The sequence below is a fragment of the Equus asinus genome, chromosome 10 (assembly GCF_041296235.1).
Source record: "Equus asinus isolate D_3611 breed Donkey chromosome 10, EquAss-T2T_v2, whole genome shotgun sequence".
Taxonomy (NCBI): Eukaryota; Metazoa; Chordata; class Mammalia; order Perissodactyla; family Equidae; genus Equus; species Equus asinus.
The window spans coordinates 44,896,695-44,919,220 of record NC_091799.1 but is presented as its reverse complement, the minus strand read 5'-3'; the positions used below and the strand labels follow the sequence as shown (position 1 = coordinate 44,919,220).

The 22,526-nt window shown below is 51.6% G+C and overlaps 1 protein-coding gene across 1 annotated transcript in view; it reads left to right on the top strand.

Annotated features, from left to right (window-relative positions):
* Positions 1-22,526, top strand: part of LOC106829140 (coiled-coil domain-containing protein 180) — a 41,381-nt gene that overhangs the window by 16,809 nt on the left and 2,046 nt on the right. The window contains 10 exon segments of the mRNA XM_070519666.1: positions 10,012-10,138; positions 11,901-11,940; positions 12,070-12,491; positions 13,704-13,933; positions 17,425-17,630; positions 19,157-19,308; positions 19,310-19,338; positions 20,343-20,489; positions 21,134-21,278; positions 21,469-21,585. Coding sequence (XP_070375767.1) covers positions 10,012-10,138; positions 11,901-11,940; positions 12,070-12,491; positions 13,704-13,933; positions 17,425-17,630; positions 19,157-19,308; positions 19,310-19,338; positions 20,343-20,489; positions 21,134-21,278; positions 21,469-21,585 — 1,615 coding nt within the window.

The following is a 22,526-nucleotide window of genomic DNA, read 5'->3' as shown; positions in this document are numbered from 1 at the left end:
TTCTAGATCCTGGAAGCCCACTGCCTGGGGACCCTGTAGCATCCGCTCTGAGCAGCAGGATGGAGCCTGCGTGGTCCTGCAAGGCGGAGATGCTTCCTGTGCTGGGAGATACTCCTCCTCTTCCTGTGCCCCTCGCTGGCCCCTCCCACCCTGGTAACCCTGGGGTGCAGGTTCTTCTTGTCCCCCCACCACAGAGCCTAAGTTCTCCTAGGATACAAATGACAATTAGAGCTCCACAGGGTCTCCCCCAGGGTGAGTGCCTCCTGCCCCGTGTGCAGCCACGTTTTCATGCAGGCGTAAAATTAGCAAGGTGGATAAAAATCTCAGCACCAGGAAAAGTACTTTTGTTGTTTTCTGTAACTCCACTCATTTCTGACTCTGAGCCCCTGTTTGTCTTTCTTGGGGCCCCATCCATTGAGGGAAAGTTATGGAGTCTCACTGGACGCTGGGGCTGGTGGTAGGAGTCTGGTCGTCAGTGTTTGGTCCATCCAGGTGCCTCTGGGCAACTTCTGCTGCCTCCAAGCAGCTGGACTCGGGACTCTTGAGGAGGCTGCTCTGAGAGCCTGCGTGCTCATGCCCAGGCAGCGTTTCCCTACTGGGTCTTGCAGCTGCTCCCGTGATGCCACCAGGAAGCAGGACCCAGCTGCCACTGCCAGGCACCCGCCATCCTGTTCTGTTCACACCTCCCCCCCCAGCCCCTTTCTATTGACAAGGAGAAAGCCCTGGTCCCCAGGATTGTTCTCCTCCCCATGGCTCTCAGCCCACTCCCACAATCGCCTTCTCCTTACCAATGCTCTAGGCTCTCCTAAGAACTTAGACTTTGAAAACAAAAGCCAGAGAGATTTCTAGGCTGCTGTCTTTTCTGCCCCACCACACCCCCTGCCCAGGCTGTGAACGTGGGGCTGGCTGGCTACCTGCCTGATGGAGGGAGAGACAGGGCTAAACACAGGGGGAAAATGCAGGCATCGACGCTCCGACCACAGCTGGGAGACACCGTGCGGTGGCAGTGTGTGCAGACAGAGTGTGGAGCTGGTGGGTGAGGTGTGCTGGCCTGGAGAAAGGTGGGGCGGCTCTGTGAAATCAGAGGCATGAGTGCAAGTTTACAGGACCCAGCAGCTCCTTACGTGGGAGTACGTAAAGGGTGAGGTCAGGGCACAATTCCAGCGTCCAGAAGCGCGTACTGTGAACACAAGGCTTGAACGTGCAACTTAAAGGTCAAGTTGCAAAGCCTCGATCATAGAATTCCCATGAGCGTCAAGATGAAGCTTTGCGTTTGTGGTTTGTTTGTGCAAGGAGGTCTTGACAGCGTCACAAAACACACTGTGTAGACACCCACCTATTTCTTCTGGACCTGTCAGGCAGCCAGGGAGCCTTCTAACCAAGCCCAGGAGCTGTCCCAGGAACTGCCCCACGTGGGATCACAGGGAGTCCCTCCTCCGGAAAGCCCAGAGCCCTGGACCAGTGGGGGCCTTGCTTCTGCTCGTGCACAGGCCCTGCTGCAGGCTTGTGGGCGATGGTGGCAGAGGGCTGGGGAGTCTTGCTAAGATTCTCAGGGCCCAAGAGGGAGTTATCCAAAGGCCGGGGAGAATCCCTGTTGATTTTCTCGGACCCAACAAGTATAAATGCATATAATTTTAAAATAAATTTTAAAAATACAATTTGTATTTTGGAGTTATGTTAGATTTACAGAAAAATTACAAAAATAGCACAAAGAATTCCTGTATACCCCTCACCCAATTTCCTCTAAAGTTGTGATCTTCCATTATCACTGGACATTTGTCAAAACTAAGAAGGTAACTTTGATGCATTCCCATTAACTAAATATCAGACTTTTTCTGATTTTACCAGTTTTTCCACTAATGTCCTTTTCCTGTTCCAGGACCTGGTCCAGGATACCACACTGCATTTAGTACTACACAGTGTTGCTCTTTACTGTCCCGCCATAAGTAGGGTGCCCAAGACCATCCTGGGGTGCACGTCTTGTCCTGGCATAATCATTAATAGTCCCTGCACTTTCACTGTCAAAAACGCCCTGGTTTGGATAATAAACTACACAGTCCCCCTAGCCTTACAGATCTTTCTACATCCTTAAACACCACCCAAAACATGGGGGCTTAAACAACACTTCCTGTTTCTCCTGATTCTGTGGGCCAGCTGGGCAGTGCCCCTGGTCTGGGCGGGCTTGGCTGGGGCTGGGTAGCCCAGGACGGCCTCACTCCCCCGTCTGGAGCCGGGTCTGGGACAGCTGGGGCTTCTCTGCACTCGCTCTCAGCCTCCAGGAGCTCACCCGGCTCACAGGCACGGGGGCGGCAGAAGAGCTCCCGGCGGCAAACCAGGGTGAACGGGATGCCTGAGCCCCTCCGAGCCTCCGCTGGGTCACGTTGCTGATGTCCCATCAGCCAAGGCCAGTGTCACAGCCAAGCCCAGATCCGGGGATGAGAAACAGACCCCACCTCGCAGTGGGAGGAGCTAATGATGCGTGACCGTTTTCCATCTGCCACACTGTGTAGTTTATTTAGACAATTCCCTATTGTTGGATATGAGGTTGTTTATGTATTTCGTGTGTGTGTTTATAAACAGTGCTAAGTGACCGACTTAATGCATAAACTTCATATGCGTTTTATATTGTTTTCTCAGATTGGGTTCCCAGAAGGGGTTTCCTTGGTCGTGACGTGAACCGTTTGTTTTTTCCCTTGAGAAAAATTCAGTTTTATTTCCTAAGTAACAGACTCAGGGATATTAAATAGGCCTTTCCATGGGGCATGTTTTCAGCACCAGGAAACCCCCAGCGAGTCACTGTGTATCTTCGGTATTTGGGTCGATACGACTCTGGAGCCGTGTTCCTCGAAGGTGCTGCCAGTTCGGGTAGTGAACGGTTATTCAAGCTTGGTGACTTGTCACATCTTCCCTCCCCAGTGACCTTCTGCCTCCCGGCTACAGCAGAGCTCAGCTGGCCGAATGGCGTTCCTCTCTCAACTCCCTGAACAAGCACCTCGGTGAGTGAGGTCTGGGGCTCCCATTCAGGTCTCTCCAGCTCTGTTCCCGTGGGAGCTTTGTAGCAGCGCCAGCAGCCAGTCAGCCGATTACGTGAGCGTCTCTTGTGAACGCGGGAGTGGGTGGCAAGGCTGTCCTGGGGAAGCAGGGAGGCATGTAGACGGAGAGTGAGCCCAGGGGGTTCACATCCACCCTCCAGGACTCGGCCTGGCAGAGCTCCTCCTCCCTCCCACCACCTCGCAGTCATTGCCCAGCCCTGCCAGCCACACACTCTGACCCCTGACTCTTGACCCAGCATGGAGCCAGAGGGACAGTTCCAATGACCCTTTGTGAGGACAGGTGAGGGGCCAGGCCCTGGGCATGTGAGGTTAAAGTCTTACAGTCAGGGAGAGGTGGGTGTGACGCCCAGCTCTGTGCTGTCCCAGCTCTGCGACCTTGGGGAAGTCTCAGCTTCTCGTGGCCTCAAACTCCTCCTCCATACAATAGGGATTTCAAGAGGAACAATAAGGGTAGCTACCCTGTGGGGTTCATGTGAGAATTACATGCAATCCTGCGATCCAGGCATAATTCAGTGCCTGGCTTTCACGGAGAGTGCTCAGTAATAAATGGTAGTGTTTAAAAATGCTGTAAGTCAAGGGTTCTCAAACTCCTGTCCCTGGGCCAATGCCTGTTTGCAAGTTAGTTACACTGGAACATGGCTATGCTCATTTGTTACATGTTGTTTCTGGCTGCTTCTGCTTTACAACAGCAGAAATGAGGAGTGGCGACAGAGACATTATGGCCTGCAAAGCTGGAAATATTTGCTATCTAGCCCTTTATAGAAAAAGTTTTCCAAGCCTTGCTCTAGAAGGTATATAATATTTCCATCTCCTTTGAGGCTCACAGCAACCTGGTGAGGTCAGTGGTGTCATTGTCCCCCTGTGATAGAGAAGGACTCGGAAGCACAGAGAGGTGAAGTACCCTGCCCAAGGTCACATAGCTAGTGAAGTGTCACGGCTGGACTTGAGCTGAGTACCTCAGTTAGTAGTACTCACCATTGCTCCAGGGCTCTCAGGTTTATCATTCCAAAGGTATTACAGTTATATTATATTATAATATCCGGGGCAAGAGCCCCGAGACCCTAAATAATAGCAGTGGCTGCCATTCACCAGGTACCCCCTAGGGCCAGGTGTGGCACTGGGCCCTGGTAACCAGCAGGGAGGATCGCCCCTTGGGTGCTTCCAGGCTGGAGCAGAAGTCAGACCATGCAGGACGTTACAGCGGGAGCGGGCAGGTGACCCGCATGTATTTGGGGACACAGGTTAAGGGTCACACAAGACCTTGCCAACGAAGTGATCATCCAGCTGAAAGCGGCAAGGCAAGTAAGAGTTAGCCAAGCCCAGGGGTCAGGGGAGCTGTTCAAGCAGGAAGACCAGCACATGGGGAGGCTCAGAGGCAAAACAGCTGGGCCTTCGGGGAAAGGAGAAGGTGGCAGGGAGGCCGGAAGATGCCCAGGGCCAGGCTGTGCCGGCCGCGTGGCCATGTGGAGGAGGTTGCACTTTATCCTGAGGGCACTGGGGACCCAGTGGAAGGTGCTGAGCTGGGAGTGATGAGGTTAGAGGGGGACAATCAGAGGGGCACAGGAGGGAAGCACAGACACCCCCGGGGCGTCCATCACAGCGACTTCGCCGGAAGGGTGGGGGTGGGACTGTATGATGCGTGTCCGCCTGCAGTATGAGAAGACGTGGCAGGAGTGTCTGGCCCACGTGCAGAAGTGCAAGGTGGGTGTCCCTCCTGGCGGCCGGAGAAGAGGGTCAAAGGGCAGCGGCCTGGTATCCCCTCCCTGGCCTGCCCCTGCTCCTCTCCAGCCTGGATCCTCTCCTTCCTCACGTGCCCTGGCCCTACTGGCCCCTGGGCATCCTGAGGCTGTCCCTCTGCCCATACCCTCTCCTCCTCAGCTATTCCCACCCATCCCTCGGGTGGTAGCCCCACGTGGCCTCCTCCAGGAAGCCTTCCCTGATCCCACAGAGGAAGGTATACACTCTCTGATCACCTCAGACTTCCCCTTGACTCTGTTTCACTCACAGCACTTGACATTATTTGCTCAGAGGAAGTCTTGTCATGGGGGTTCTTTAGGGCTCCCCCCCCGCCCCCCCCGCCCCGACCCCCTTCTCCCTCGCTGCCGCCTCTGTTCGCGCCGAGACCACGAGTTCACTCCCAAACCCCTCGACGGCAGTGCCTGGTTTTCTGGGGCGCAAGGAAACATTGTGTCAAACTGCCCACTCCCCAGCTCCTTGTTCAGATGAAAAACCCAGAGAAGCCTAACCCTTCTGGGGACAGTTTGACCCGCGCCCTGGCCGAGGGAGTCGGGGACTCGGCGGCCCGCGCTCCGCCCTCGGCCCTCGGCCGGCTCCGCCCCGCCGGGCTCTGGGGCGCAGGTTGTGCCAGCCGCGGGCTCGCGCTCCCAGGGACCTAGGATGTTCTCGGACTTGGGGGCCGGCCCCGCCTGGGGACGAGACGACCACGTTTGCAGAAGGCCGGGGGCTGCCATTTGCCCTGAGCCTCTCGGTCAGCTCTTGGGGGGCGTCAGACCTCAGCGGTAGAGCCCGGACGGAGGGGAGGGAAACCTCCGCCCGGGGGCCTCCCCAGGACCCCGCCCCGGGCTCCCCGCCCCTCCTGCGCTGCCCGGGCTCCCCCTGTGCTGCCACCTGAGCCGGCCTCGCTGCCCTTTGTGGGGCACAGGCGGGGACGGTGCTGAGGTCGTCCCGTACCCAGGGGCGCAGGAAGCCTGACCCAGGGCACCTGGTCCTCCTGTTGGGCAGCACTGGAAGTACACAGCTGTAGACACGTCTTTAATTTGGGGGAGGTTGGTTTATGTGAGATGTTGGTGCATAAACCAAGGCTTTACTAATAAAGAGAGCCCGCTTTCCAGTTGGCGTAACTCACAGTTACAGGGAAGGGGAGCCCTGTCTGACTGACAGCAGCCCCGAGACCGTCTAGGATGGCGGTTTATGCTGTAGGCTCTGCAGTGGGAGCGCTCTGAGTTCAGATCCGGGCCCCACCACTTGCCAGGTGTGTGGCCTCCAGCAAGTCCCTTCACTTCTCTGAGCCTGGGTTTCCTTACTTGTCAAACGGGGCTAATGAGAACACTGCTGGGGGATTCAGTGAGACAAGGGGGCAGCACACAGCAGCTGGACACAGTGGATGCACCACAAAGCTGGACCCTCTCGGCTGCTGTGAGGGTTTCCTCTGAGGCTCTCAGGGATGGGTGGGAGGCAGATCTCAGGGGGCAGCACCAGGCCCTGAGGTGAAGCCCCACCAGCCCTAAGCCAGCCTCTGCCTTGTCCCTCTCCAGAAGCAGCTACTGGACTGGAAAGCCTTCACGGAGGAGGAGGCAGAGAGCCTGGTGAGCCCGTCCTTCTTGCAGATGGTGGGAGCGCTCCAGAGCAAGGTGGAGGAGGAGCTGGAAGGCCTGGATATGCGTAGCCGGGGACCCACACAGCTGGGCAGCAGGGCAGGCGTCACCCTGGCACTGGGCTATGAGGAGAATGGGAGTCCGGGTGCCTCCAACTTTCCTGTCACTAGTGCGTTCATCTCCCTCATCATGGCCAGCCCCTCTGGAGCAGTCCCTCTGTGCCAGGCACTCCAGGCTCACCCCTGACTCCCCGGCCACACGCTGACACCGGTCTGAGCAGGAGTCCACGTGAGCAGTCTCGGGCCGTGAGTGCTCCCCGAGCCCTTGCTGAGTCTGAGTTTTTTTCTTTCCTTATTATGTAGAGAATTTTCACCTTTTTACTTAAAGGAAGCGCTTTACGGCTTCTCTTTGGCGTATCTGAATTTCCTCTCCTCTTGCGCTTTGCGTCACTCCTCTTGCACTTTGGCGTCATTATTAAGTAAACTAAGGGTGACTTGAACACAAGCACTGCGATACCACGACAGTCAATCTGATAACAGAGATGGCTGCTGAGTGACTAACCCACAGGTGGCGGGTGGCAGGTAGCATATTCGCGTGACTCCGCTGCGCTGGACCAAGGGATGATGTACTTCCCAGGAGGGACGGAGCGGGAGGGCGTGGGATTTCATCATGCTGCTCAGAATGGTGTGCAGTTTAAAACTTATGAGTTGTTTATTTCTGGAACTTTCCATTTAATAATTTCGGACCATGGTTGACTGTGGGTAACTGAAACCGCAGGAAGTGAAACTGAGGATAAGGGGGGACTACTGTATCTTCTTCCTTTTTTTTTTAGCCATTTAAAAATGTAAAATCTGTGCTCAGTAGGCAGGGCCAAACCAAAAAGGGCAGAGGGCCACATTTAGCCCACAGGTCAAGTTCGCCAACCCCGACCCCATGAGAGCATAAAACACGTAGATAAAAGGGGAGAGGTGAGGATTTAACAGCAGAGGGTGGTGTTTGGCTCAGACGCTGAACGTCAGGAGCTCCAAAGAAGGAAAGATGCCCCAGGCCGAGATGGTATGGCCACCTGCATGCCAGGCTGAAGCCTAGGGTTGGTCCTTCTTTCTTCTAGGCCCCACACTCCTCTCAGTGACTCCAGTGGACATGAGACAGGTCCCAAAATGTGACTTCAGAGTCAGCCAGACTGAAGGCATGGCCCTGAGCAGACTAGAAATGCTGCCCCAGAGGTGGGAAGGCCATGAGCTGAGGTGTGGCTGAGAAGATGATCTTGAGGGATGGTGCCCAGGCAGTGACAGCCAGTCCTTGGAGACATGAGGCCTCCACTGGCTGGCGAGGGAGCCCCGTGAGTGGGGCCCTCCTCTTCGCCCTGGGCCAGACGGCTCTCAGGCCCCTTCTCTGGGTTCTGCCTCTGCAGAAATGCTTCGAGGCCCTGGCCAAGCAGACAGAGCAGCAGAGCGCAGACCTCTTCAGCTACTTCCAGGAGGCCGTGCAGCTGTGGGAGGCACATCAGAGCATGCTGTCGGTGCAGGAGCTGGAGCTCGAGAAGAGGATGGAGCAGCAGCGGCAGAAGCACAGCCTGGAGAACCAGGTGTGGCCTCCAGCACCCAGGTAGCCCCCACAGGGGATTAGGGAGGGGCTGCAGCCAGACTGTCAGCAGCCCAATGACTCTGCCTGGTGGCCTGTGAACTCAGCCAGCATTCAGATGCAAAAAAAAACCCAAGAACTTTGATCAGTACTTCACACCATAAACAAAAATTAACCCCAAATGTATCCTAGACTCAAAGGTAAAACCTCAAGCTGTAAAACTCGAACAGGTGGGGAAATTGAGGCTCACCTCGGTCATGGGGCCGGATGGGAGTAGGAGAAATCTGCCTGAGTCAGACCCGGGCTCTGTGAGGGGTCCCTGGATCCAAACGTGTCTGTAAGAGAGTGTGCATGAGTGGCAGACAGACTCGGGGCTCTGGAGCATCTGCCTCTGGCAGTCACCCTGCCCCCACAGGAGATGAGCTGGGCCCCCACCCACCTGCCTCCACACAGTCCAGGGAGTGGAGGGGGCAAGCTCAGCATCTGATTTCAGTGTGACTGGTGCGAAGGAGGACAAGGAGCAGGTGCCACGGGAAGGTGTGGCAGGGCCTGCCCAGGGCGGGTGGGTGTAAGGGATGTGTCCCTGAGGAGTCCCATCTGAGCCGGGTCTCCGGAGATGTAAAGTAGACAGAGAAGAACATTGCAGGCAGAGAGAAGAGCCCGGAGGCCCGGAGCAGTGAGAGTCAGGGGGTGGCACACTTGGTGCCCTTGGTAGAGGGGAGTCCTGGGCTTGCCCGGTACCTGCACCTCAGCTCCAGGGGCAGGGTCTCTGCGCGTCACTTACACCTGTCAGCTCTGGTAACTCACGTCTGCGTCCTCCTGTTGTGGGGGACTGCCAGGCCCAGGAGGCCCACCTTGACAAGCTCTTGGACCAACTGAGGCAGCAAAGCCATGAGGAAACACTGAAGCTTCACCTGGAAAAGGCCAAAGATTTTCTGGAGAATATGAAATGCAGGTAGGCAGACCAGACCCCAAAAAACAGAAGGATGGCCTAGAATCCATATTCAAGGTCAGAGGCGGCCTGCTCAGCAGCCCAGGGGTTGCCCAGCAAGCTCAAGATGCAAATATTGCCTCTAACTTTGGAGGACGTTGGGTCCTTTGCAGCATAGAAGCTTCTGGGGAGAACTTTGATCTGAAATGTACGTGGAAGGAGGTTTCAAGGCCGTGTAGTTCAGAGGCCAAGAGCATGGGCCCTCCCTCCACATTTTTAAATTTTAAAACGTACATGCCCTTTCTTAAAGAAAAAAAAGTTAATGCAAGCGTAGAAATGTTCCCTCATTCCTGCCCAACTCTTCCTTTTTATGGACAAATACATTTATATATGTGGATGTGTACACATATATAGTGTTTTTTAAAAAAAGGTTGGATCGGACTATGCAAATTGTTCTACAACGGCAGATAGATTTCCATTTTTAGATGACCATGTAGAACTCATTAATATGGATGCTTCATACTGACTTACCATCCCCTGATTGATTAGCTTTCTAAGATTGGTTTCAATTTCTCCATATTAAAAACAGTTCTCTGTGAACTATCTTGTATCTTTGTGCCTTCGTACAGCTGATTCTGTAAGGACCCTTTGCAGACATGGAATTGCACTGCCGGTTGACTGCAGCGCTTAGATTCAAAAGTATAACTTGAGGCAAATAAGGAACCCCTGCACCTTGGTCTTCTTACCTAGGACACAGGTAGAAGCCTGGGCCTTGGGGCATCGGAGGGTCTGACGGGGTGATGGAGGTAAAGTCCAAGGACAGGGTAGGAGGGTGGACAGGAAATGGGAGCCCATGTTACAACGAGCAGAAAATTCTCTCATGTGTGTTTTCTAAATGTTCTACAAAGAGTATGTGTTCTTTGTATGATGAGAAAAATAGCAAAACAAACCAAGGACTGTTGTGAAAAGAAATGTACACAGCAGCTCTGTGCAGAGCTAAATGCAGATTCCAGCCCACCTCCAGGGGTCGGGGGTGCGGCTCTTGCCTGGGGTCTCCCACGCTCAGCAGAGCCCCCTTAGACAGTGGTCTCCCCTGCCTACCTCCCAGGTATGAATGTTTTCACGTCCTCCTGACAAAGGAAGTGATGGAGTGCGCAGTGATCATACTGAAAGAGCTCAACTCCTACAGCTCCACCCTCAGCCAACATTTCTATGTTCGTGAAATCTTTGAGCAGGTATGGAGAGGGAAACCCAAAACCCAGCCACCCACCGAGAAGCAAGGGGAGAGGGAGACGTCTAGTTCTGATCTGCCGCAACGTTGAATGCCTTCTCTACCCTGTGGAGTTAGGATCCATCAGGATATCGAGGAGTGAGAAGCTGGAAGCTGTCTCTTCCTCAGATGAAAAGAGGTTGAGGGGCTCAGTTCAGGCCTCAAGGCTTGAATGGAGTTATAACAATGAGCTGCATTCATCCAACCCACCATTGCCACATAACACCTCAAATACAGCTCTGACCTAGCCGCTCTCCTGCTCAAAAGCCCCTCCCCGACTCTGCAGCCCCTACCAGGTCCAATCCACAGTCCCTCCAGGACCCCAGAGACCCCCACATTGGTTCCCACCTGACTCTCCTGCTTCAGCAAACTCCCCGCTCTCCCTGCATATGCCTCCTGCCCCTGCCCCTCCTCATCCTGCTCCTCTGCTGGGATCCTTCTGTCTCCACACATCCCAAACTCGCCCATACTTCCAGTCCCTACCAGTGACAAGTGTCCATCCTCTCAGTTGACCCCTCCTCTCACGTGCCCTGTCACCTCTCCTCTCTGAACCAGCTTGTACGTTGGTTGTTGTCAAATGCAGGAGTTCACAGCCCCCATGGAAGGTGTTTCCTGAAGGTCAAGCATGCCTTACTTTTATTCAACTTCAGTTGTCCTTAGCACAGTGTCTTGCACAAAATTCAGACCCAGTGAGTGCTCCCTGGGTAAATGCATGACTACCTGGAGTGTCCTGGTCTGACTCTCCCAGAGTTTGGCTCTTTCCCACACACCCAGCCAGAGTCCTCATGGGCAGAGCTGAAAATGCTTGTGGGTGATGCTGAACCTGGGTGAGGGTTTCCTATGTATGTGGGGTCCCCGGCTCCTCACAGAATCCCTCCGCTCAGCAGGGATCTCTGTTCCAGTGGCTGGTAGATGCTCCCCGTGGCACCTGGGTGGAGGCGGAACCTGGGTGAGGGTTTCCTATGTATGTGGGGTACCTGACTCCTCAGCGAATCCCTCCCCTCGGCAGGGATCCCTGTTCCAGTGGCTGGTAAACGCTCCCCACGGCACCTGGGTGGAGGCAGAGCCCAGGCTGTAGGAGGGTGAGCTGCCATCTGCCCTTTGAGTTCAGTCTGGTTGCCTGGGTTAAAGGATCAACGTTGTTGTGATCTCCTCGTCACAAGGGAGGACACTGAGCCCCACAGGGTTTAAAGGGCTTGCCCAAGGTCACCCAGCTTGTAAGGAGCTGGGATTCGAACTCAGACCCGCAAACTCCACAGCCCATGCTGTTATCCATGACACACTACACCCACAGTTTCACCCAGAGCCTGTGAAACAGGGAATTTGTAGGGTTAACAAGGGGGCTTCCGGATCATGTAAATCGTGTTCATTCCGTATGTTCGCATCCAGCACTGGGTGCAGCAGATTCCTGCCGCTTTGTTTGTATCCCTCAAATTACACTTTCTTGCTCTTTGCCCCACATCCCTACCCAAAATGTGCCAGAATGAGATCTTATTCTGTCAACGCCCACTATGTGATGAAAGGGTTTGCTAGTCTTCTTGGGATTAAGGAACACTGATTCCCTGGATTAGGAACAGTGATCACCCCAGTGAAATAAAGATCAAGGCCCATGTAAGATGCCAAAGGGGAAGGGCGGGTCCTTTTACCTAAAAGAAGAGGTGCCCTTAGGAGCAGCACTCTGCAGGAAGGCAGCACTGCTCACTCAGAGTCCGTGTGTCTCCTTGTAGGACTTGGGTGGGGAAGTCATCTTCAAGGTCAGGGAACCAGGTAACACCTTCACAATTCAGGTCTGCTTCTCCCTGATTTCACTCTTGTGCACTGGTGGGCTGGGGAGGCCCCGTCTGGGTTCCATTGCTAACCTGCTTTTCCTTGTGCTTTGGGGTTCGTCATCAACAGAAGCACATGAGAAGGGCTTCCAGGAGAGAAGGAGAAAACAAAGGGCTAAAGTAGAAATGAGCAAAAGCAGGAAAAGCGCCAGTGGAGGGACAAGTTCCCCCAGGCCAGCAGAAGAGATGGAAGACGAAGAAGATCAAGAAGTCGAGTCCTCCACAGCTGAAGAGGTGGCAGCGAGCCAGCACGAAGAGTCTGTCCTGAGCGACGAGATGCATGAGTCCAGAGAGGACTCTCCTCTGGGACTGGAAGAAATGCAGCTTGAAAGAGACAGCTCCCTAAAGCCCTCCCTGAACCTGGAAAATGGGATGGTTCAAGAAGAGGAGGAGGAGGAGGAGGAGGACAGGGTGGAGGAGGAAAGGGCGAGGGAGGAGGAAGAGGACGAGTCGGAGGAAAAGGAAGAGCGCGAGAGTTCATCTGTGGATGAGGTAGGCCAGCAATGGGTTCATCCCTGGGTGCGGGGAAAGCGTGCTGTGTTGACTGTGTGAACCCTGACACAAGCTGCAGTCCCCACTGGGCTGCATGTAAAGAGTCACAGACGTATGCACATCGTTTATTCTTGTCAGCAGAGATCCAGTTCTTCTCTCATAGCAGTGCTTTTAAGATTCACCTTCCTCTCCCCACATCCCATCCTGCGCCCTGCTCTGAAGTCATCCCCCAGCTGGCCTTCCTTGTCCTTCCTGGTCCGCGCTCTTTCCCAGCTCCTCTTTATTGTATGGATCAACTCAGCCTCTCCGTTCCTTCTCTCTGACCATTCTCGGGTTGTGTGACACAAAAGATCCATTTATGAGCTCTGCTTAGAATGCAGGGAAGTGACTCATGTATTAATAAATCTTGTCCTCAAGACACAAACTCACACAACAGTAGCTTGAATTCCATACTCATGAATTGCAAAAGTCTTTTTCCCTGTATTGCTGTGGAAGAACTGACATGGGAGACTTCTCTGCCACCAACTCAAGTGCCCACAGGCATGTGATAGAAAAGAGGACTGGGGACCAAGTGTAAAACAGTGACAAGTGGTGCAGACGATTGTCTTAGTCCATTTGGGCTGCTGCAACAAAATGCCACAGACCGGGTGGCTCAAAAACAACAGAAATTTACTTCTCACGGTTCTGGAGGCTGGAAGTCCGAGATCAGGGTGCCAGCAGATTCGGCGTCTGGTGAGGGCCCACTTCCTAGTTCATAGACGGCCATCTTCTTGCTATGTCCTCACAGGATGGAAGGGGGAAGGGAGCTCTCTGGGGTCCCTTTTGTAAGAGCACTAATCCCATTCCTAAGGGCTCTGCCTTCATGACCTAATTGCCTAGCAAAGGCCCCGCCTCTAAATACCAACACACTGGGGCTATGGATTTTGAAGAGACACCAACATTCAGTGTATGGAAACTGTGCAGCCATTACTCAGCTCCAGCCAACAATGCCATGTGGGAATGTAGGCTCAGAATTGCCAGATTTTCTGATTTTTAAGAGAAACCAGAAATCCCAGTTTAAAACTTCCCAATTTAAAAGCACTAAATGGGCAAAAGACAGTTATAGGCAAGATTCGGCCCACAGGTTTACAACCTCTGATATCAAGAAACCTGTGGTTGGGACCGCTGGGTCTGTTTGATGATGTCAAGTCTAAAGTCTTATTTTCTGCTCAGGCCGAAGTCCGGGAAGAGAGTCTGGGGGAGGTCTCCCGTGAGAACATGGAGTCCTTCACAACCTCCAGTGGAAACACTTATTTTGTCTTCCTACCCCTGGAACAAGAAGAAGAGAGTTGCAAGAGGCCCCAGTCCAACCTTTCTGCCGTTCTCATCAACCACACTTCCAATGCCAAGTTCCTGGAAAAAGTGATCATTCCATCCAGGCTGGTTTCAGAAATTAAGAAACAGTGAGTGGAAACCTCTTCTATATGAGTGCTCTTATCCTGTGTTTTATTAACAAGGTGAAACATTGCAACAAAAGATTGGACTCATTTCAGCTGGAAAAAGAAAGCTTGTAGGTAACTGAGGGTAGAGATGAGATGCACCATAAAAAAGAACAAATGTCCAGGGATTATTTTCAGTCACAGTAACCCCGTCCGCCTGGCCCAGGATGCCTTGCTGGCTTGGGCCTCGTACATAAGAAATTGTACGCTCCCTGCAAGATGTTTCTGGGTTCTAGATCCTGGCACACCTGTAATTTTAGGGTTTCTTCCTTTTTTTTCCCCTGCCCAATGCCCCAGTACATAGTTGTATATCCTAGTTGTAAGTAATTCTAGTTCTTCTAAGTGAGCCACCACCACAGCATGGCAAATGACAGATGGATGGTGTGGTTCCGCGACCCACAAGCAAACCCAGGCCACTGGAGTGATGAGTGCTGAACTTTAACCACTAGGCCATGAGGGCCAGCTGGGGTTTCTTCTTTTTTTTCTTTTAATTATATAGATATTAATCACAGGTATGAATATATCAGTATGGTATTCAGCTCTGATTATGTAACACATTTATTGCAGAAAATTAAAAATTGAAAAAAGTATGGTGAAGAATATAGAAAGGACCCGTAATTCAACCAGTGAGAATTTACCTCCCCTAACTCCCAAGTTTCTGGGCCTTTGTGCTTGAATTTGGACCAAAGGTGGAAATGTGGCCTTGGGATAGCAATTCCATTGCCCTCCTGACTCTACAGTGTCATAGCTAGGGCTAACCAGCTAGAGATCACCTGGTTAGTCTACCTCCCATGAGCGCGGAGTGAAGGAGTAAAGTCAGGCCTTTGGACTCTTTTCCTTCACGTCACTATCATCTCACTTTGAAAATGTCTCTTGATTGAACCTCATCCTTCTCCCTCCTCTTCTACAGGCCATTGTCCATCTTCTCCGCTGCCCATAGAACAAAGAAAAGCCAGGACCACCCAAGAGCTAACATTTACTGAGAGGATTCAATCCCTTCAGTAACTGTGAGAGGGGTACCATAGTTCATCCATTTTGCAGATGGAGAAACCAAAGCTCAGAGAGTTAGTAACGTAGATAAGACCTCTGAGATAGGAAGTGGTTAGATCCAGGATATGAATCTAGACCCTGTAACTCCAGAGTCTTGAAAGAAACACTGTGCCATCTGGCCTTGGGACTAGCTAGAAAAGTAGTTCTGTGTTCAACTGATTGAATTTGCGTGTTGAAGGATAGCACAGATACCGAAAAGCATTGAAATCTTGAGTGTATCACTCAATGAATTATCCAAAGGGAACACACCTGGTAACCAGTATCCACAAGACACAGACCTTAGCAACTCTCCAGGAGCCCCCCATGTACCCAGCCCACGTCACTGCCCCCTCTTCCCCAAGGATAACAAATATTCTAACTTCTGAGTTAGTTTTGCTTGTTTTTGAAGTTTATTTAAGTAGAATATTATAGAATGTACTCTTTTATGTCAGGCATCTTTCATTATATTTGTAAGATTCATTTATATTTTTAAATGTGGCTGTAGCTCATTTTTATTTCTGTATAGTATTTCATTAGAGAAAATACAGCCCACTTTATTTATGCATTCTACTACTGATGCACATTCAGGTTGTTTCCCTTCTGGGAATATGCCAACAATGCTGCTCTGAACATTCCTGGACAAGTTCTTTGGCAAACATATGTATACATTTCTATTAGTACATTTCTGTTAGTTAGATATGTAACTAGGAGTGGAATTGTTGGGACATAGAATTATATGTGTGTCCATCTTGAGGAGATACAACCAAAAGATTCTACCAAAGAGTTTCCAAAAGTGGTTTTGTTTGAACAGTTTAAAACAGCATGTGAGAGTTCCAGTTGCTCCACATCCTCACCAACACTTGGTATTGTCAGCGGTTTATATTTTAGCCATTCTGGTGTATATGTAGCAGTGTTTCATTGTGGTTTTAAGTTGCATTTTCACAATGAGTAATGGTGTTGTGCACCTTTTCATATACTTGCTGGCCAGTTGGTTATCTTTCTGTGATGCCTAATCCAATCTTTTGCCCATGTTTTTCTGGCAGACTGTCTACCCTTTTTCTGATTACTTTATGCGAATTAGTTACCTATCCTAGATATGAGGTTTTCTTAGGTAAATACATGGCAAAACGTTCATCCCACTCTGTGCTTGCCTTTTTTACTTTCTTAAAAGTATCTTTTGATGAACAGATATTCTTATTTGTAATAAGGTCCTATTCATCAATTTTCTTAATTAGGGTTAGTGTACTTTCTATCTTATCTAAGAAAACTTTGCTTCCCCCTAGGTCATGAAAATATCCTGCTGTGTTATCTACTACAAACATTATTGTTTTAAACTTCCACATTTAGACGTAAAATCCACCTGGAATTTGTTTTTGTTTATGCACGAGATAGGAGTCAGATTCATTTCTTTCCCTTGTGGATAACCAGTTGACCCCAGGCCATTTGCGAGGACTCTCCTCTCCCTACTGCTCTGCTGGGCCTCTTTTCTATTTCTCTCTGTGTCTGTCCTTGCACCACCACCTCACCCTGCTTGGTCACTGTCACTTTATACTAAGTCTCAACATTTGGTAGTGTAAGTCCACCAACTTTTCTTCTCCAAGACTGTCCTGATTATTCTTGGCCCTTTGAATTTCTACATAAATTTGAAATCAGCTTGTCAGTTTCCATCAGCAGACATCTGCTGAGTGTTTTTTTTTTATTGTTATTGCATTGAATCTATAGATAAATTTGGGGAGAAGTGACATCTTAACAATATGTAGCCATCCTAACAGTACATAATTTTTTTAAAAGAAGTGATAAACTGGGAAAAGTATTTGCAACTCATATCACAGTCAAAGGACCTCGTGTTCCCAATATATGAAGAGCTCCTATATAAAGAGATTGGTAAGAAAAAAAGCAGCTACACAATAGAGAAATAGGCAAAAGATATTAATGGATAGTGCCAGAAGAAGAAATTAAATAGTCTTAAACACATAAAAATATGCTAAGTCTCAGTCATAACATGACAAAATTGTCAGATTCAAAAGTTTGACAATACACTCTGAGGCTTTGGAGAAATAGGAGCTATGATTCATTGCGGATGTGAGTTCGAGTTGTTGCCTTGCGATGGAAGCAGTTTGGCCACATCTTCAGGAACCGCACATGAGTTTTAGCCTTTGATTCAACAGTTCCACTTCAGGGAATTTATCCTGTAGAAGTGCTTCCACACTTGGCATATGTACAAGGGTGTTCACTGCAGCCTTCTTTGTAACAAATGATTGGAAACCACCCAGTGTCCTCCAGCAGGAGTCTGGATAAATGAGTGATGGTCCACCCAGACAAGGAAATACAGAGTAATTGGGAAGTAAAATAAAGAAGAAGGAGTGAAAGGGGGAAGCATTTTATGTGTCAGTATGGAAAGATCCTCCCTGGTCGTGATTGCTGGCAGGGCTGACCCTTGCTGATCTGTCTCTCAGACTTCGAGCTGGCTTTTTTGAGCACCTAGAGAAGTGGTTTGACCAATGTGTCCTCAATGCCCGGGTCATTGTGGCCACCAAGATTGATGAGCTGGATTCAGAACTGGAGCTGCGTCTGCACCTGCACCAGCCAAGAGCCCAGCATGTTGAAAAGGACATCCACAACGTGAGCGCAGGTAGAGATCCTGCCTGGGGAGGCCACCCTGCCCCACATCCCGTGTCTGTGCCACCACAGCTCCAAGTTCATTAAAGTTTGCACCAAACATTTAGCATGTTGTCATCACACTGTGAAAGATGTGTGTGAGGGTTCACACCTCCCAGGCTGGCAGAGAAAGTAGTACTCAGAATCCTAGTCTGAAATTTTTAAAATTGTTTTTTAAAAAGAGGGTGTTAGATGCTGAAAAGAAGAGTATTGCCCTATTTTAGCTGTGTGGATCCCAGATCCACTCACACATCTGTTGGATCCATACCTGCACGGCGGATGCTCCAGAGGCCAGTCTGTAGCTCAGAAGTCAGCCGTCAGACGCAAGCTCTCTAGCTGTGACTGTGGCAGGTCACCTGACTTCTCCTCTGACCCCTCCCTCACCTGCAGAAGCGATGTCAGTGGGGGAATTGACTCTCCTTGAAATGGTGCAGTGAGGAATCCTGAGCACCTGGTATAAGCCACAGCCTCCAAAAGTGGTAGCCATTATTTTCAGCTTAGAGCACTCAAAAAGAGGTGCCATTTCTCTCCTAGGAACTTAATGGGGGGCACACTTTTAGTTGGATCCTTCCATGGCCCCTGTCGGGCTTTCACACGTGTCACACTTCGAGCTCCATCACAGACCGTTAGAGCTCTCAGAGCCTCCGCGTGGTCCCACCCAGCCTCCCGCTGCCTGGGGCAGTGATGGAGCTGTGGAGTCAGACAGCCTGGCCCAGAGTCCCAGAACCATGGCCGTGGGAGATCTGTGTGACTTTGGAACCTCACTGTCTTCATCTGGAAAATGTGCGCATTAAATATAAATACAAATAAAGATGCTCCTGAAGCTGGTTTCCGTCCCCTTCCCTGGATCTCTGGCCCAATGCACAATGTGGAAACTGAGGCCAGAGAAACACCGTCCCAGAGCCACACACTTCATTCTTGGCAGAGCTGGGACCATAGCACTTTCACCACTGCAGGCAATAGGGAGGTGGGGCAGGTGCTCTGGGGCTGTCTGCTGGCTCTGAAGGACTAGGATGGAGCTCCTGAAGCCCAGTCCCGGTTCTTTTTACTGAGAAGTCCGGCGGAATTCAGGCTCATTGGAAATGAATACCCACTGATATAAAGGGGCAAACCCAACTACCGAGTTTTGTGCTGGTTGTTTTCTCCCAGACGTTCTTTCTGAGACCCCTCGCTCCCCAACAACCTCCACCCATCTGCCTGCTCCCCACTTGCTCCCCAAGACTCTCCATCTTGCAGGCTCTATTCCTGTCTGCTGCAGGCAGGGACCTCCCTGCTCACAGCCTGGCACTTTGAGACCCTGGGGCAGTCTCAGATTGGCCTCTCTGAGATCTGGACCCATTCCCAGGCCAAGCCCTGATGAGGGCTCAGGATGAGAACCTTGACCTGCATGGCCCCTGCTCTGCGGCTGGCCTGGGAGAGGCAGTCATCACAGCCAGGAAAGGAATGTCCTGAGGTGACTCGGGATCCCAGAGGGCCTCAGCTCCCCTCGTCCTTTTCCAGCGGAGCTCCTGCTCCATCAAGAGCTGCTGGACAGCCACTGTGCTGGGGTGGTCGAGGCGCTGAAGAAGGAGAGGCTGATGTTCCAGCAGTTCCAAGAAGAGGAAAATGTGAGGAGCAGAAACTTCCACCGCAAGATTTACGACGTGGAGCAAGGTCTTCTTGAACGCCACACAGAGCCAGAGGTGAGGGCCCTGGGAGCCTCCACCCCGGCCTCGGGCCCTAGAATCCCCGCCAGGTGGCTGCTCTCCAAGGAGTGGTCTCTCCCTGGGGATAAGAGGAAGGTTTTCCAGGCCCCGCAGCAACCTTCTTTTTTCAGATCACCTCTTCACAAGAGTCAGAGTCAAACCATGTGAGACATCTGGCTGGGGGCTGGGGCTGGGGGCTGGGGGCTGGAGCTGAAACTGGGGGCTGCGGCTGGGGCCTGGGGCTGGGCACTGGGGACTGGTGGTGGGTGAGCAGCCAAACGGAAAACTGTGCACATGCTCAGAGTGCAGGGGTGCAAACGACGTGCCCCCAAATGTCCATGGTGAGAAAGGCCACTTCCATCAGGGGAAATCAGGAGGAGCTTCTTGCAGGAGGTCTCTGGGCCTGGGGTGGAGGAAGGTGGGGAGGGGGCAGAATTCTCCCATCAGAGAAGGAGCCCTGGCCAAGCTCGGCTGGAGGTGGGGATGTGCTCGGGCAGAGCAAGGGGTTCCAGGGAGGCTGTTCAGGATAGGATGGAGACTCTCGGGTGCCCAGAGAGGCCTCAGTCAGGTGACGGGGGCGGGGGGGGGGGGAGCCCTCACAGGTGTCTGCACAGCAGTCAGATGCACAAGAGGCAGCTGGTTAGAATGGACTCGGATATAAAGAGGAAACTTGCAGTGCACAGGAGCCGCGTTGCTGGGAGTTAGAGAGAGAAAGCGTGCTGGAGCTGAGGAGAACCAGTAGGACCGGGGGACTCTTACCAGTTTGGTGGCAATGCCAGAGAGGAGAGGGGCGCCCTTCGATCCAGCACACTGAGAGTTCTACATTGTGTCTTGTGCATACTGGCATTTTGATCTTCCTTCTAATGCCCCTTTTTCTACCCAGACAAGATGGGCAGTGGTCCTGGTGGCCCCACAGCTGGGCACAGCATGTGGAGCTCCAGCAGCCTCCCAAGCTGCTGGCTCACATCCAGGTTACCCCTCTGTCCTCCCGTGTCCCCTAGGCTGGTCACCCTCAGCAGCACACTGCACCAGGAGCTGCTCAGCCACGTTGATGTCATCCAGGTGTCCCTGCGCAGCTTCCGCCAGTACTTGGAGGAGAGCCTGGGCAAGCTCTGCTACACCAACATTGAGTTCATCAAGCACTGCAGGTGAGAGCCAGCATCCGGGCTTTCTCTCCTGAGGGTGGTCTTGTTTCCCCCTTAATTTCTTATTGTGACAAAATATACATAACATAAAGTTGTCCATTTTAACCATTTTTGGTGTCCAGTTCAGTGGCATTAAGTACATTCACATGGTTGTGCTACCATCACCATCACCATTTCCACAACTTTTTCATCTTCACGAACTGAAACTCCGAACCCCTTAAACACTAACTCCCCATTCTCTTATCCCCCAGCCCCTGGAAGCCACCATTCTACTTTCCGTCTCTATGAATTTGACTACAGTAGGCACCTCGTATAAGTGAATCATGCAATATTTGTCCTTTTGTGTCTGTCTTCTTTCACTTCGCATAACATCTTCAAGGTTCATCCAGGTTGTAGCATGTGTCAGCATTTCATTCCTTCTTAAGGCTGAATAATATTCTATTGTGTGTATATACTGCATTTTGCTTATCCATTAATCCATCGATGGATATTTGGGCTGTTTCCCTGCTTCTTTCCTTGAACTACCTGCATTCATTTTACCATGATCTTGAACACTTAATCTAAAGCCTTGTCAACCACACTATTTGAGATAAGTGGAAAGTTTCACGTCTGATCCATGGCTTTTATTTCTTCTAAATTATTTTCAGATTGTTTTCAGAGGGAAGCAACATTTCTTCTGAAGAAATTGACTCACTGTGTCATCGACTGGAGAAGGAAACTGCCCGGATAGAGTTTGTTGAAAGCTTAATCATGATCAACATGGAGAAGATGGAGAGCGAGTACCTGGACCAGGTGAGTGAGCCCGGCCCCGCCCTCCAGCCAGGCTCCCAGGGCCCCCAGGTACAAGGCAGGCGCCTGGCTCATCGTCTGATGGGCCAGTCAAGACCCCTCTCCAACCGTTAATTGAGCCTTCCCCTCTGCTTCCAAAGCCCGAAAGTTCCAAATTGAGCCCCCCTCCTTTATTTCTTATATTCCTTTACAGGCCAATGATGTCATCAATAAGTTTGACAGTAAATTCCATAACCTGTCTGCGGACCTTATTCTCTTAGAGAAAATCCAGTGTTTGCTCACAAATCTGCAGGTGAACATCCAGTGCGAGGTAGGACGGATTTGTTCTTCCTCTGGGAGATGTTTATTGCACACAGCTGCGCACCAGGCACTGTCCAAGGTGCTGGGATCCCGGTGTGGGCTCTGCGGGTGGGACCTGCACTCCAGCCAGGACGACAGAGGTTAAATCGTAGTAGCCTCTGACACTCACTGAGTTATTATGCACCATGCACCCTGCTACCTGACTTATTTTGATTAGCTGTGTTAGTCCTTACAAGGCTGTGTGAAGCAAGTACTGTTTTTATCCCCGTTTTAGAGAGAAAGAAACTGAAGCAGAGTAATTTAGTGGCTTGGGCGAGAACACAGAGCTCCTCCACAATGGAGCCACAGTGTGAAGCCAGGTCTGACTGACACCAGAACTTACGGCCTTCGCCATGAACAGGCCACCTGGGCCACAAAAGGGGAAGAGGGCCATGTGAGGTGTGTGGGGCGGAGGGGAGAGGACTGAACCTGGGCTGGGAAAGTGGTGCTTCCCAAGGCTGGATGGGGAAGTAGGAGCCAGCCAGGCAGGAGGGGAGGGAGCAATGTCCTGAGAGATCATGCAAAATCCTGCTGGGGCAGAGCCGAGAGGAGAGAGCTGGAGCGAGGGAAAGTGGGGAGCCGTGAGGTTGGAGAGGCAGCTGGGCGGGTGAGCAGGGCCAGGCCAGCCGGGCTCCTGGCACTGAAATGACAGTCATGGCAGTGGGCACTGGGGAAGGGGGCTCTTTGTACAATTTTTCAAGCTGGATAATCTTTAAAGATTCTTCAAAAACACCAAACCGATGGCTTCCCTCTCCTGGAAATGTTGACGTTTTCACGTAGCCATCCCTTTTTGGAGGATGATTTGGTGGATGTCACTTATTATTATACCAATGGGGTGGTAAATACGCATGCACAGGAGACTGATTATGGCTGTAGGAGATGTCCCAGAGCTGGAATTGTCGGCTTAGGGCG